The following is a 16,073-nucleotide window of genomic DNA, read 5'->3' as shown; positions in this document are numbered from 1 at the left end:
ACCAACTGTGAGACCGTGCAGACACTTGAGAACTTCCTTAATGCCCCTGAATGTGTCACTGCATTCTCCCAATGTGTAATCAGTACACTTCCACAGAACACTGAAAATCCCTTCAGATCAAGTAGTAATACTTCAAATACAAATTATTTCTCTTCTGAAGCCTTTTTCAAATGAAGGCAGAATCCCATTGCTATTTACAATGCTCCCAATCTCCCAATACTACAGCTCTTGTACAGTCATCTAATAGCCTTTACTTCATGTTTTTAAATGGAGCTAGAGGTCGATTTCTTTACTCTCCAGGAAAGGAACGGGTCTCTGGCAGTTGTCTTTCAACTCTCAATGAGTCTCTCCCTAGACATATATTACAAACATATTTATAGCTTTTTCTACCAGAAGCAGCCATAAGATTTGCCAAGCTATACCTAAACAGTCAATAACACATCTCTGTCAATAAATTCTTCCTAGGAAAACTGACAGCAAAGTGAAGGCAAAACGACTCTCCCATCAACTGGCAAGAATAAGGGGGAGGAACGAAACTATAACAAAGTAGGATCACAGAGAGTAGTTTGCCCTCGTTACATATTTTTGTCTTCCATTGTCGCTGTCTAATCCAAGAGGTGAAGGGATATGCAGAAGCACTGGATTATGAGCACACGGTTGTACATTCCTAAGCATGCAGTTAAGGCATGATTGATGACCATATTGAACGTGCATTGATGGACAGAAAGGACAACAGGGAACCTGTTGAAGTCCAGTGTTTCATCCTACTTTAATGATATTCTGTGGAGTCCATCCCCAGTCCTGCTTACAGTTAAAGAAAAGCAGACGAAGATCTGCTGTTTCCTGCTGGGGAAGATAAAAAGGATCTGTATCTTTCCACTGCAGAGCTGCACCTTCAGAGATATGAAGACATTTGTATATCTGTTCTATCTCAGGTAAGGAAGTAGATAGTATTGTAAACATGCTGAACCATGTAAAAGCAAGCAACCAAACCAGACAGGTCACTGTGTATGCTGGAAATAATCAAAGATTATCTCAGCTGCAAAAGGAAGAAATCAAAACAACACTCACCGACCAAATTTTTCAGTGTTCCCTGTTTTTCCTTGTTGAATTACATGAATGAAATCATAGGTGAGAATGAAAGGTACCCGTTCCCTTTTAATTCCGAACTTGGACTTGAAATTTCCAAGAATATGCCCAAAATCTATATGAAAGAGCTAAAAAGTAGAGGTGAAAATTAATTTCTCCCATGAAATATTTCTCTTTTCTAGTATTTGTAAAGGTTTCTGTTATCAAGAATGCTCTAATCAACGCTCTAATCTCCAGACCATTGTTTCAGCAGGTGCTTGCACAAGATGCAACTCTTGGGAATATTTGGTTATACAATGTTTCAAGATTTATTTTAAAAGGTCAGTGACAACATCCAGGCTTTTATGAGCAACTATCACTACAAAGCAATATGGAAAACATGATCTCAGTTTCAAACATCTGATGTCTACCAACGGACACCACATAGGTATCATCAGGTGGAAAAAAAAATGAGCCCACTGTTGGACTCACAAGGCTTAACATCATAGTATCCAAAGGCTTATAATAAAGTCAGGAGCAAAGCTAGGAGGAATTTACATTAATCTCAAGGAATCTCTGATAGTTCTTTCATTTCAGAAAGAAAGAGAAAGGTATATTAACATATATTTTAAATAGGTAAAAACTTAACTGACAAAAAAAAAAAGAACAGTGTCATGGACAAGAACACTGCAACAAATCTATAAAATTCTTTCTTTTATAACTTTGTCAGGCAGTATCTTACAGGCAGAATAATTTCACTAAAATCTGACAAAAATAAACTAGAAAGAAACAAACAGGAAATATATTACCTCACTCCAAGGTTTTGAGATTACAGTCACAAAGTTATATTGTTACTAAGTTAGTTGCCTATTCAAAGTTTTCATTGTGTTGAGCTTTAGAGCCTAACTTTTGGAGAACTACATCATTCCAAACAGGAATTCATATAAAGGTTGGTCTCTTTCAAGATCTCTGAGACTGAGATCAGACTATGACTTTTCCCCAATTAATCTGAATACTAACAGGCCTTTTGGATGTTCTGAAACACATTTACAAAATCTACATTCTGTAAATTCCATGGAACAGTCTCGCTTGTCTAATATCCTAAGCTATAGCAGTCCAACAACAATAAAAAAAAAGTTAATTATAAATGATATCAGCTCTAATACTATAAATATATACAGTATAAACAATGTATTATAAATAATATAGTTTCAATAAAGTCTAATAATATAAAGCTAATATAAATCATAACAACAGTCTAACAGTCTAAGCTGCAACTGCTTTCTTTCCACTGTTCTTCCCACTGTTCTCTTAGATTTCCATCTTCTATTTATTGAGAACTGAAGACAATTTTAAGGAACATCTGTTCTAACTAATTTGGATTTAGATATAATTTTACTGCAACACTTAAAAAAAAAAAAAAAGATACTATAGTTATTTTACTCACTAACAGGATTTTTTTACCTGACCATTTTTTCTGACCATGATATTGTCACTGTGTCTGTCACCAATTCCCAGTACATAAGTAGCTACACAGTAGCCAGCGCAAGACAGAGTAAATTCTTCAATGGCTCGATCCAAGTCATCTCTAAAAATAGAAAGACAAGTAATTGGTGCATATTATTGTTCATGCATCTCACGTCTTGACATGAAGAAATATTGTTGCTTGCTTAATCCAGAAGGCCACTGGGATGTTGTAAAATTAAACTTATTTGAGAGAAAATAATGTAAAAAGTAGCTATGGAGGATGAGAGAAATGCAAATATTAAAGATATAGCATCAAGACACGAGACTCATTCAGTTTTCCAGAGTCCTCTAGCATTTAAGACCGGGCCATTGTTTGAATTCCAAGGGCCATCTGGATCTGAGCAAGACTTTGCATGCCTCAGTCACCAAGGAATTTTGTATAGTTAAGAAAAGTATTGTAAAAATTACCCTAAATTGTATTCCTTCAGCCAGTTTAAGAGAGCATCTTTGTTGAAGGCAGCAGCAGCAGCAACATTGCTACTATTTAACTGAATGTCAGCAATGGTTTCTGAACTAGAAACAGCCTCAATAAGGCCAGAGTGATCTCCAGTTGCTAAACAACCATATGGCAAAATCCTGAGACAAAACAAAGATCAATGTTAAAAACAAAAATAAGAATGCTTCTTTCATACATCAATATTGTGAGAGGGCTGAATATTCATGCTAATTGGAACAATAAACTTTCAAAAGTTAGCACACAGATATTGCTTGAAAGGTTAAATGTTTTCAATTGATTGCTGTTTTTTTTCCCCTCAATTCCATAAATATATATAAAAAAATAAATTCTAGGCAACAATCATTTTTCCGTTTTACCTGTAATGTGGTAGGAGAGACTACAGAGGGAGCTATTTTATTTCATTTGCTAGTTTACCAACTAGAAGGACAATAAGCATCATTTGTGTTCATTCTAGATAGTAGGTTATTTGTGTAAATGGAAAGCAGGCTCTTATGATTTCTCCTATTTCAATGAAAAATGCTAGAAAACGCTTTAAGTATACCCCTAAAATAGTATTTCCCAACATTTAAAACCTTGAAACATAGAAACCTAATAAAAAACAGGAATATATCTTGACCAATTTATATGAATTTTCCTGTGCATTTATATGCTATGCCCACTAAAAATATTTACGACAACAAAATTGCATTAAAATAAAGAAAAATAAGTAAAGATGACAAACATCAAGGAGCGGTATATTTATCTATATAAGTATGTTATTTTTCTAAAGCAGTTCTTTCATTTTTTGAAGAGGAAAAACCATCACATACTGAGCCTTCACGTCGTATCTCAGGCCAGATGTCTAGAATGCAAAATGGAATAGGAACTTAGATTTAAAGTCAATATATACAACAAAAACTTAAAGCAAACTCTTCAAATGCACTGGACCAGAAGGTCAGTTCTCTGCACTGGTACTAGGCAGATCAGGTGAAGAATATTTTCTCAGTTCTGTTTGTGGACCCACGTATAAAGAAATGGATGCCAGCGCAAATCTGACTGTGAGACATGAGCTATAGGCCCAACATGCTAATTTACAAAGCTGCATAAAGATTTGTGAGGCATAGTAAATGTGCAGCTATATAAATAGATATGAGGAGAAAGCACAACTGACAACACCTTCAAGAGCATTTCTGTATTTAACAGATATTAATTTTGATTGCTACCTCTTCACTGACACAGTCTATTTTCTCACACCCTATGGAAGAAAAAAAAATCCAGACGACATTAATAAGAACTGTTTGACATAATAGCTGTTAGACAGCTGAAGATTTTCTCAACAGTGATGTAACCATAATTCTTTAACACATAACTGGAGTGGTTTAAGCACTAACAAATATATGTTGCCTCTTCCACTGGCAACATTGTGAATCAAAAACTGGATTCAACGGTTTTTTTCTTTTTTTTTTTTTTTCAAGAGAATATCCAAAATCTAAAAAGCGCAGATTGGGAACCTTCTTCTGTTTCTATTCTAACCTATTTTCCAATTAAAAATCCCAACTCTCTAGGCCAAAGTTCTCACCACGGACAGAAGCGTATCTGTAGCAGCCCGCCAGCTTTCATGATAGAAGGAAGCACTGCCCATCCTTATCACGACATGACAAATGTAAGCCAAGTATTGCCAGGTTAAAGTGCATGCTGGCCCTCTTCCATGGCATTTCAACCCACCCTACTTGCAGCTTAACTGGGCACAAGTCCAACAACTTCCCCTCCAAAAGTAAGCAATGATGAAAGCCTTCAGCCCCTTGAGGACTGCATGCTTACAACTGGAGGAAAAAACATCCTTGTCAGAGAGACAGTTTGACAGGAGTCAAGTTAGGGACAAATCCTCAGGGCCCTTTCCATCTCATCCTGGTCTTTCTGATTTCAGCATCTGTCACTGGGATACATTCCCTGCTTTTTAATGCTATTGAAAGACCATGGAGAGATCAATACACCAATCCCGTGCAGGATATAAAGTTTTTTTTCTTCACTGTGTTCTTCTCAAATATCACTAAAAAAAATTAAAAAAAATCTTTTCTCTCTCTCTTTAAAACAGACCCTTATTTCAATAATTTAATTCTCTAAAGCAGTATCTTTCCAAATACAGCACCAAGGTCTGGTGCTTTTATCAACAACTTCTCTGCAATTTCCAGATTGATCTTTGCTTCACAGAAGCTGCAAAATCTAATGCAGCACAATATTTCTGATTGGAGTAACTTCTCAGAGAAGAGGATGAGGCAAATGGCAAGCATTTTTCTTCTCACAGTGGCGAAACAAGTTAGAAGTCCTGTTTTTACTAGAATGAAGTTATCAAACATTCTGTAGTAGAAAAAAGTTGAAAGGCAGAGAACCCATTATGCATCCACAAAAGGAAAAAAGGGGAAAAAGCAGCTTCAGTGAAATCTAAGCCTTGACGAGGGTTATATGGCAAGGAGCAAAGACTACTTCTTGGAACGGAGGGCTGAAGTTGTATTTTTCAGGAAAACAAAACACTACTCTTTCTCCTGATACTGATGTCTCTTTCCCAAGCAAAGAGAAGCAAGTCAACGAGCTCTGACTCATGAATAGTACAACTGAATTGCAGTAATCCACAGATTTTGGGAGTTAACTCTTCCTTAGATGTGTATAAATTGCAAACATGGATTAGAGACCATGGTCTTATCCCTCCTAGCTGCATCCTTGTGCTTCAGATGCTGGGAGTGCTGTTTGCCCAACTCTGTTGCTAGTTAGGGCTATTTCAGGGCCCTTCCTTGGCAAATGTCTGGTTGATACCTCTTCAGTAGATGTAGAACTGTAGTTCTGCCTCAATCCCAGAGTTTTATTTTACAGTCATAGAAAAGATGAATGGAAGGAAGATGCTCCCAGTTAAGTACGGAAATAAAAGAGGCCAATTATAGAAGTTCAATTCTCACCAGGACCTGCCTCTTTCTCCTTTTTTGTTCTTAAAGAATTTAAAGAAAAACTTTGGACACAATAGTAACTTTTTAGTTTCTCTTTGTTCAGTTAAGAAGAAGGGGAAAAAAAGCATTAGTCAGAGAAAGCATATTTAATAATTCCCAAACATCATTCCTGCTTGCCAGGCACAGTGTGTGGGCCTGGCTAGAACCACAAACTCCACTTTTGGGAAGGCAGTAACCAACAGAACGCCTCATCTGGGATTCCATGGCTGCCAGAGGTTGTCCTTGCCCCTACATGCTGGATTGGTCTCCACATAGTCTATTTATCATGACATAAATTATCTAAGTTCCCTCAAATCAGTGTTCAACTTAACTGCAACTAAATACACAATTCAGCTACCTCCTAGCAAATGCACACTTCCAGAAGCAATTTATTATTCACATTCTTACTACATTCCATACTTCATTAAAAGGAATCTTTCTGCAAGTAGCATTTTTTTTCCTGATGGATAACTAGTTTATAATTCACTTATCTGCGTGGGCTGATGTTATGTGCCTTGTGAAACTAACACTCCAACAACAAAATTTTAAAAGATAAGCTCCAAGAATCCAACTGAAACATATCAAAAAAAAAAAAATAGATGAGTACTGCTAGTCTTCTAAACAATATTTTAAGATTGCAAAGCACAAAGGATTAGAGCTCTATGTTTAATAGGCATACCAGACTGCCTTTATAGCCTACAAATGCTTGATTTAAAAAAACATGAATTCCAGTATCTTCTTTAGAACCACATTTCTAAAGAAAAATTAGATTTGAGAATTGTGTTAGCAAAAAATTGTGCATAGATTTCGCTGGAAAAGCCCCCTCCTTACTAGACATTTGTATTACAGTGTTGAACAATGCCTGATGCTTTTTTGATTACTTCAGTATTCCTACAAAGGAATCATGCTTATGTTAGTATATGAAGTTAAGAAAGCTGTTTTGCAAGAGATTTTGGAAGACAGAAAGCTATTCCTGTCTGAAAATTGTTTTCTGATATCCAAGTATCAAGGAAAGAATGCTAAGATCTATCTTGAAGATGCTCACATTGACCATATGTCTTTAGCTGTAAACAGAAATACAAGAACTGCTCACAGGAGAAGGAAAAAAGTGGCTATTAGAAAAAGTAGAGTTCACAGCTCCTCGTACAACTGAGTAAAAAACGATCACCTTCAATGTGAGAACACATAGTCCTAGAAGGTTAGCGAAGGAACGAATAAATGAAAATCCCACAGTCCTCCTCATCATTATCTAAAAAGTTCACAAATACTGGAAATTACTATGCTTGCTATACCTTAGAAAAGTTAGCCACTATATTTTGAAAGAATTGTTTTGCAGAAGCAGCAGTGCAAATGAGAAGATTCTTACTGAACTGAGTACTTCTGCCTTAAGAGAATATTTAAGTGATGAGTTTCCGCTTCTACTATGAGTTTACATCCTCATACAGCCAGCTCTGAGGAAGCAGAAATGGAAGCTTTGGTAAAAAGACAGACAAAAAAAAATCCAAACAAAAAAACACCCCACAGATCATTTCAATCCTATAAAAATCTCCTTAATACTAAATATGCCAGGAAAGCATACTTATTCTCCACTGATTTTATAAGAGCTGGTTTAGAAATACATTCATTTAAATGGCATCTGAAAGTACAATTTGAAGTCTGTCACAACACACACCTATTTGACCAAGTCAAATCTCAGCAGAGATGCACCAGATGAAGTTAAGAATTATTAGAAAAGGAAAATAAAACATAGTAATATAGAAGCAAACATAGAAGCACAGAACATAGAAATCTGCAGTAATAAATGAGATTTTCAAGTGGCAGGCATATTTTGGGAGGTAGAGAAAAAAGTCTTGCTGAAGTCAAGGCAAAGACATCCACTACTGTTTCCCTTCCTCAAATCTGGTCATTTTATCCTATAAGGCAATCAGGCTAGTCAGGCTTGATTTACCATGCTGGCTCTTCCCAGACATCATGATTTCCATCATGCACTTCTCCATGCAGCCCTCCTAGAACAGGAGCATAAACAGCTCTCTCCCCTCTTCTTCCAAACCTCTCACTTCCACAAAGCCCTTGTGTATTAAATATGTAGAAGACAGATGTTCCTCTATTAAATTTTGTTAGAAATAGATACCAAGTATGAAATTTATCTGGACAGGAACACATTCACTTGTGGCTGTGGCTGCAAAAACCATATTTTCATACAAAAAAAGACCAAGAGGAAAAAGCAAACAGAGTCTGATTGTCTGGGTCTTCCACAAATCTGGTAATTATCAATCTGACTGTAAAATCCTATTATAAGGGATCTCAGACCTCTCAGTCCTAGTTCCAGTCCCAATATCTCCCTCACCTCCTCCCCACCCCCAAATAATACTAATACTTAAAACTACCTAATTCCTTGAGAGGATTTGCCTATTAGACCTACCTGTTAGAGAATCTAGATCATGAATTCAACAACTAACTTCTGGGCAGTACTGCTCAAACACCAGGCAGACTACAAAATTTCTTTGCACAGAAGCCTCTTCACTGTTTGGCAGATTTGTGTTCTACATTTGTACCTCACCTTCATACATGATTAGAACCTAGAGAAGGGTTGTAACTCCCTTGGTCACTAAGTGAATCCCCGTTTAGGTTTATAGTAGGGGAAACAAAAAAAAACAAAAAAAAAAAACAACAGTTAATAGGTAAGTTTGTTACAATTAAGTGTTTTATAAACTCCTCATGTAAGTTTGTTAAGGAGTTTATAAAACACTTCAGAAAGGTCACTCAAAGCAACAACAACTGAAGTCACAAAGCCTGCCTGCTGGACCCTTAAGCCAAGAATTATTTCTTTAACTCATACAAGGCTTTTTACCTGGATGACTTTCAAAAAAAAAAAAAAATGTATACTAAAAAGAATAGTGCAATTTCTAATCAGCAGGGCAACTTACATGCACCAGAGAGATACAGCGCACCAGGACAAACATCCTGTTTGTACAATAAATAAAACCCCTAATGTTTCATTTCACACCTTTCACTATTTCTATCCAAGACTAAATTATTTTGTAATGTGAGCCATTTGGAGAACGCACTACAAAGAGAAGGCATCTGATTATTTAAGGTGACAGTTTTCCATAGCCTGCTCACCTTGGCTAGGACAACTGAAAACTCTGTGCATCATTATAGAAGATTAGGAAGGGGAGAGTTGGGAAGATCTCTTCCTAACTGAACTTTTTTTTTTTTTTCCCAAAGAAAGCTTTACTGGTAGAAGTGGACTCTCCATCCAAATAAGCCAGCCTTGAAGAGATCCTTACCGGAGATCCAGACCAGCTTCTTTCCAAAGTACGTCCATCAAACGCAGTATTTGCAGCGTCAACATGTCCTGCCGGAGATCTGTAACAAAGTTGAAAATGCTACATCAGTTTGATTGTACTGTAGACAAACTGTCTACTGTTTCTAAGGCTTTGAGAAACAGCTATCTAAAAACCCTAGCCAATCCTAAAGGTTAAAGTGCTGTTAATAATATTATCCCAACACAACTGATAAATTTTTATGCTTTGGAATGCAATCAGTAGTAAACGCTTAATTTGCTTAACAGTGCTAAAGTAATGCATTTTAAATTACAGCAATATAGAGCAACAAAACTTAAATGCAAGTGTGGTAATGAAGGAGGAGAAGGAAAAAATTTTAAATTGTGAACATTTCTTACCATCACCATTTTTAAAGATGATCCCTACAAGATCTCCCCCAAACATTTTATTGTTGTATACTATCCACAGAGGTTTCATTTTAGAATCCATATATTTACACTTCTCAACACTAGAAGAAAATACAACAAACATTTTAGTCAAATAATTCAACTGAACAGGATTAAACATTGTTCAAAGCAGAATAGAAAATGTAGGTTTCCTGACTGGAAGTACTTAAATGTTATCTCTGCTTTCATTGCGCTACAATGCTATCAGTACTTACCATGTAACGAACATATTTGTTACATATCAAATGAATTAGGTACAATGATTAGCATACATACATCTTATATCTAAATTAAGCACTAATTTTCAGAGAAAATACATGATCTTATATCCTCTCACCTATTTTTAGAGTTTTATGTTTAAGTGTTGTCAAATGTTTAATGGTTTTTGTCCTTATTGCTGTAAGCAGAAGCCAAGAACACAGTCTAAATCACTTTAAGCTTATATTTAAACATGATTATCTATGATATAATACCAAGGGAATTAAGTTTTAGGGCAAATCTTCAAAAATCTTCAAATTTAACTGATATCTTAACTTTAAACCAGCAAACATTTGCTCAGACGACTAGGAAGATTCACAGTAGACCTTCTCTTACCCTCGAAAATGCATCTTGTTAGCACATCTGCTGAACGCTATAGTCAAAAGAAGTTAAAGTACATGTACCTTCTGCTTTACTATTTCCGTAAAAAAGCTAGTGTGAACTGCATTCATTCACTCATTCTTAACTTACTGTAGTTCTGAAAGTATGACAGAAGGATTCAGAGGAGACTGGAGGTCAGAAAGTGCTTCCCTGTAAGCATTTTGTTTCAAACACGTGTGCATTGCATCCTTTCCTTTTGCTTTGCTTTGTTTCATGGCATTCAGCTTAATTAGACTATTTAAAGTCTTCATTTTATTAAGGGCTTCCACCTGAAAGAGATATTTTATTTTTAAAAGTTATCCTACATAATATGATGCACAAAATCCAATTTCAAAACAAATCTTAAAATAATTAACCACAGCATTAAATAATTTTACAACTTCTTTTAAAATATTAACAATGAAAATGCCCTTTTCTAAAGCCCGCAGAAGTCCTACATTTATAAGCAATAAAGATAAAATCCAATAAACCTCATGTCACGTTCAAGAGTGAGACTTAACATTTTCAAAAAATTTATGAGATATTTTAATGTATGATACATTTACACAAGTTCCTTCTTCAAAATACAAAGCCCCTTTTTGGCCACATACAAATTCAATAGAGCATATAACATAGGCTAATATCCACATAGTGTTACTATCCACACTGAAGTCAACAGAAACATTGAGTACTTCATATCTTCACAAAACTAAACATTATTTGTAGAGTAGTAGGGATGCAGATATTTCATTGTAGGTGCTCAGCTGCAAATGCACTAATTAATTGCACACCATGTACACAGTTGCAGACAATTTTCACATATATAACTCCACATGTTTAAGTTTTGCAGAGCAGAATCTTAAACGTTAGCTTATTAAAATCCTACTGAAGTTAAGCATAAGCTTAAATACACTAATCACCTAGGCCACTCATAATCGTAACATACTATCTAAGCAATGCTTTTACTATGTGTAATAATGCAATTATTTGCAGCAATACAGGCGGGTTTAACCCTTTTTTCTCCTCCTCCTCCTGTTTTGGCAAACTTCTTATTGGTACATTCCATGTAAGAAAACAAGTAAACTAGCTGCAGAGACATAAATGCACGTATATTAACACAGCAAAGCCCCTTGGCAATAAACCTACAGCACATACAACAAGCATATCATTGCTACACTACATCTACATCTAAGCCAGTTGTTAGCTGATTACAAAATAATTACAATCATAAGCCATATTTACAGGCGCCATAGTTAACTTGCTCAGTAATACGCATATTCTCTATCAAATTAATCAATTTAATACTTGCAAAAATTGATTTCTATACAAGGAAGCTTCAGTCTAACTTGTAAGGTGATGAGTCAAAACTTACCGCTTTTACAGATACACTGAACCCTGTCAGGCAGGATGCTGTGGCAATTGTATGCAGCTTGATTATAAAACTGAGGCAGTGGAGACCTGCCAGGTCAGCCATCTGTCAAAACCAAAAGCGCTCTGCTTTTCCACTATTCTAGGAGCTGTACAAACATCACTCAGAAGGGAACAAAATGGAACCTGTGCTGTACAAACAGGAACTTTTTGAAGTATTTCTACTTTGAATTTCTTCCGTGTTTGCACAGTTGGGAATTTTTTTGCCCCTTCTTTGATTCTAGTGACATTTGTTTCCTGCGAAGTGCACAAAAACTTTAGTGACCTCAGGTCTATTGCTTAAAGCATTTCATCACCTCATCTTTTTATGATTTTGACAATACTAACAAGCACACTTTTGCAAGAGATATCTTTTCAATGCTCTGTGAACTGCAGTGGTAAAAAGTACAATGGTATATTCCTGTCTCATTTGCTCCTTAAGGCACAGTTTCAATGTAGACAGCATCAGAACTGTAATAAACAGTAACTGTCAGACATCATCTACTGGGTTGTTTTTTGTGACTTTATTTTAACTGATATAGCAAATATATTAATTTGAGAGCGCACTTTTTTCATAGATTTTATAGCAGAAATCTAAATTAACTTGTTAAAATTATATTAGAGCCTTTAGAATAAGATGTGTCTCTATTAATGATCTGCCAATATACTTAGGTACTTCAGGGTATTTAAAAAGCAGACCACTCTTTTTTTTTTTTTTTTTTTTTAAGTACATCTATATTCGCACTAAAATGAATATTTGGTTTACCGCAATACCTCTATTTCCAGGGACTACTACATTATGCCACAACTTGTTTGTTTGCATTACTACTTTTTAACAAAAGCCGAAGCTGTAGGAAGTAATCCTGCAGTCACCTAGATAAAGTTTACATTAAAAAAGTAATAGCTTCTATTAAACAAACTGCTCCTGCTGAAAAGAAAAAAAAAGTTTTAAGGGCACTTCTTCAGTTAATAATTCAGACAGTCTACTGCCCTGCTCAGAGTATATGGGTGCTGTCGAAAGCATCTTGCATACTTCAGAACACCATAGCTACTGCTCTCTGAGGCCCTACAGAGTTGGCTGCTTTCTGTGCCAGAGCGCTGCTCCATTACTACATCTATTTCTTTCTCTCTTTTTTTTTCTTTTTATCCCCCTCAACAGATGTACTTTGTCAAGGTAACTAATATGCCCCACAGGATCAATGGAATAATTATTTGAGTTCTAAACTAGACTAAGTCAAGATTGAAAGGCAAGGTTGAGTCTATACCTGTTTAGCAAGCACTTTCATGTGTGCAACACTTCCTCTGCAGTAAGCTTCAAGTATCAAACCAAACTGTACCGAAACAGCAGGTATATGAACCTCTGACCTATAAGGGAACATAACAGGAGAAAAGCTTCACGTTTATTAAGACAGACTACATCATTTTACAGATTAGTACACTACAAGCCATTAACACAGAAAAAAAAATAACTAAAAACAAAACAGCTGTTTGTCAGTTAGGTAAAATAAAGGCAGATTAAATAAGCGACAACATAACATTTATGAACTGAATTCTCAAGAGAAAGGGCAAGTTTCAATGCATACCACTTGTTTCAAGGTCTAGGACTGTTCTAGAGGCAATAACGTAAGAGGTAGTGATTGGACACTGGTTTTCAGGAAACCCTTCTACTGCAAAAAATAGTATTGGTAAGCTATAGATGATGATATTGGGAGGCAGGGCTATGTTTAACTAAGCAATCTTAAATATTTATAAGGAAAAAAACAAAATTTCCCCGAGGAGGAACAACTTGAAACAACTCTGATATTAGAGCAAAGCTAGTTATCCTCCAACGCATTTTCATATAGTACTTGCTCTTTTAATTTAGAAACATTAAAATATGAATACAGAATCAAGCTATAGCCCATGCTACAAGATATCTGCCATGGAATAAGTCCTCAAAAAGAAGCAACTATACACTGAACTACTTTGATTTTCTGTTAGTCTCTCAAAATATTCCCCCCCCCCCATTCATGAAGTATGAATACTGTATTTTTACCGTAAGCACAGCCAAAACATAAAGATTAAATTTATATACTAACCTAACTCATCAGTTAGGTAGGACTGAATGGACTTGGAATACTTCTTCAGACAATAATGTATTTTTAATTATAGGTTTCCTTTGATCTATAAATGCCAAAAGTAAAGAAACACAAGGAAGGCTACTATAATCATTTCTTACAGGCAAAAATAGCTCATTTAGAAAAATCCTCAAGAAAGCATATTTGAAAGAAATTTCTGATCTGCCTACTGCAACTCCAACAAGGCACGATATGTTTACAAAAAGGGAAGGGAGAAATTCTTACCTTAGATGCCAAAACAACATCTGCCCTATTCTCCTATTAGCAAGTGCTCTCTCTAATAGAAACCTGGAGAGAGCACAATCAAGAAATGGTTCGTACTTCAGGACTTGCACAAGTTGAAGAAGATACTGAGAGAGCTCTTCATCACTGGAATGAGATACATAAAAAGAGACTTAGATTAATTATATTGTAGAAATCCACAGCCATATGTCAAACCCAACTACAACAGACCTAGTTTTAATAGCAAAAGTATCCCAACCTTTCAGTTACGTGGAAAAGAAAAATAACGCACAACTGAGTGCAAAATTGCCAGGCAGACTGATTAATCAGTCAGTTATGCCTCTGACAGAATCTTAAGGCCAGCAAACCTACAAGGAAAGGATCCTTAAAGTATCATCTTTAGTTTGCAGTTTTTAACCAGCTGTCTTCAGAAGATTTTTTTTTTTTTTTTTTTTTAAGAATTTGGAAATTGATTTTTGATAGTCATTTGAATATAATTTTGCTTCAGAGACAGAACTATGAATACTAATTCCAGATGTAACAATTCAACATTATTAGGCTAGCCCAACAACTAAACTACTTGTTTACATTTGAAAGAAGTCAAAATATTTTTTTTTCCAAAAAAATCTAGCCTTGACCGTTAAAAAAATTAAGCTATTCACCACAGAGAATTTAGAATTCAAGGACAGGAAATAAGCAGTAATGCTGCAAATGATAAGGTTAAACAAATCTTACCTCAGGTTACAGTAAGCAGTAAAATTACATACAATAAAGTAAGAACTGCAGATAGCAACAGCTACCCTGAAGAACAAACATATCCATAGCTCTCTATTTTATTATTTTTTATTAAATCGTAAGTTAATGCTTACATTTCTATTAAATAATGCAGATAATAATACTCAACAGTGAGTGAGAGGTGGCTGGATGACAGTTCTTACAGTATTTGACTCTTGTAATATTTTGTCCCTTCATTATGAAAAAGTTCAATACTGTCTCGCTTTCCCTTTGTCCAGAAAAGGTGAGAACACATATCCCATCTCTAGGATAAAGTACACTGGCTGTATTTTCCTAATCGTATGGAACAGCAGAACAATATGGTATTGTCTGGCTGCCATTTTGCTTAAACAGAAAGGATGCTTTACTCGAACACCTGTATGTTGCAGGCAGCCTGATGAAATCTTTCTTCTTCAGATTTTTTTTATTTTTTTCCCGTTCCTGTTGATAAATAGAATTAAGTTTTCCCCCCAGAAATTCTTAAACAAATACAACACACTCACCTCATTTGCTTTAAACAACCCACTGCATATTCTCTCACATACTGGTCTGGGTAATTGAAATCCAACAGTTCTAACGCTTCTCTAGGCAGCAGCTTGGGCCATATCTGAAGAAGAGCCTGAAGCTGTTTTAAGAAAAGAACTATTAGGTTACATATAAAGCAACTATTTAGAAAGCAGAAAGCAAGGCTGCCTTTAGATAAAGTATTCCTACTAACAGAAGGAGATTATGAACTGACCTGACTACAAAAAGAAAAATAATTGTGGGAAAACAGCTCCATTTCTGATCAAGTTTCTTGCCTTTTAAAAGTTATCCAGATTATTTTTTGGCAATGGATGTTGTTTACATTTAGTCAGAAAAATCTGTTTCTTCATACACAGACATGATGCACAGTAAATAAAAATTAGGTAACCCCAGACAAATACGCTTTATAAACAGTTCCAATAAAATTTAAAGAACGTTTTGTTAAAGCTTTCATAAATATATATAAAATACATTAAAAATAATCTTTTTAAAAGATTTTTGCTTATAGAAGTCTTCACCAAAAATATATAGTCACCTTCACTGATATAGCCTTTTTCCACATGCATTGTGAATAATTATGGGGTTAAATTGCAAAAAGGATAATTCAAGTTAGGTAAGAAAAGAAATTCCTAATGATCAAGACAGTGATGTGCTGGAAAAAATTACAA

At 35.4% G+C, this 16,073-nt stretch overlaps 1 protein-coding gene across 3 annotated transcripts in view; it reads right to left on the bottom strand.

Moving 5' to 3' along the window:
- PIK3CB (phosphatidylinositol-4,5-bisphosphate 3-kinase catalytic subunit beta) overlaps positions 1-16,073 on the bottom strand; it is an 85,034-nt gene that overhangs the window by 2,955 nt on the left and 66,006 nt on the right. For all 3 annotated transcript variants that reach the window (XM_062582875.1, XM_062582876.1, XM_062582877.1), the window contains 9 exons: positions 15,384-15,505; positions 14,110-14,253; positions 13,033-13,132; positions 10,472-10,650; positions 9,695-9,804; positions 9,300-9,378; positions 3,004-3,171; positions 2,533-2,656; positions 1,072-1,217 (listed from right to left, as the gene is read on the bottom strand). In XM_062582875.1, the coding sequence (XP_062438859.1) occupies positions 1,072-1,217; positions 2,533-2,656; positions 3,004-3,171; positions 9,300-9,378; positions 9,695-9,804; positions 10,472-10,650; positions 13,033-13,132; positions 14,110-14,253; positions 15,384-15,505 (1,172 nt within the window). The remainder of the gene's footprint in view (positions 1-1,071; positions 1,218-2,532; positions 2,657-3,003; positions 3,172-9,299; positions 9,379-9,694; positions 9,805-10,471; positions 10,651-13,032; positions 13,133-14,109; positions 14,254-15,383; positions 15,506-16,073) is intronic.

Source organism: Rhea pennata, chromosome 9 (genome assembly GCF_028389875.1).
Source record: "Rhea pennata isolate bPtePen1 chromosome 9, bPtePen1.pri, whole genome shotgun sequence".
In the NCBI taxonomy this organism is placed as follows: domain Eukaryota; kingdom Metazoa; phylum Chordata; class Aves; order Rheiformes; family Rheidae; genus Rhea; species Rhea pennata.
This window is presented reverse-complemented; position numbering and strand designations above follow the sequence as displayed.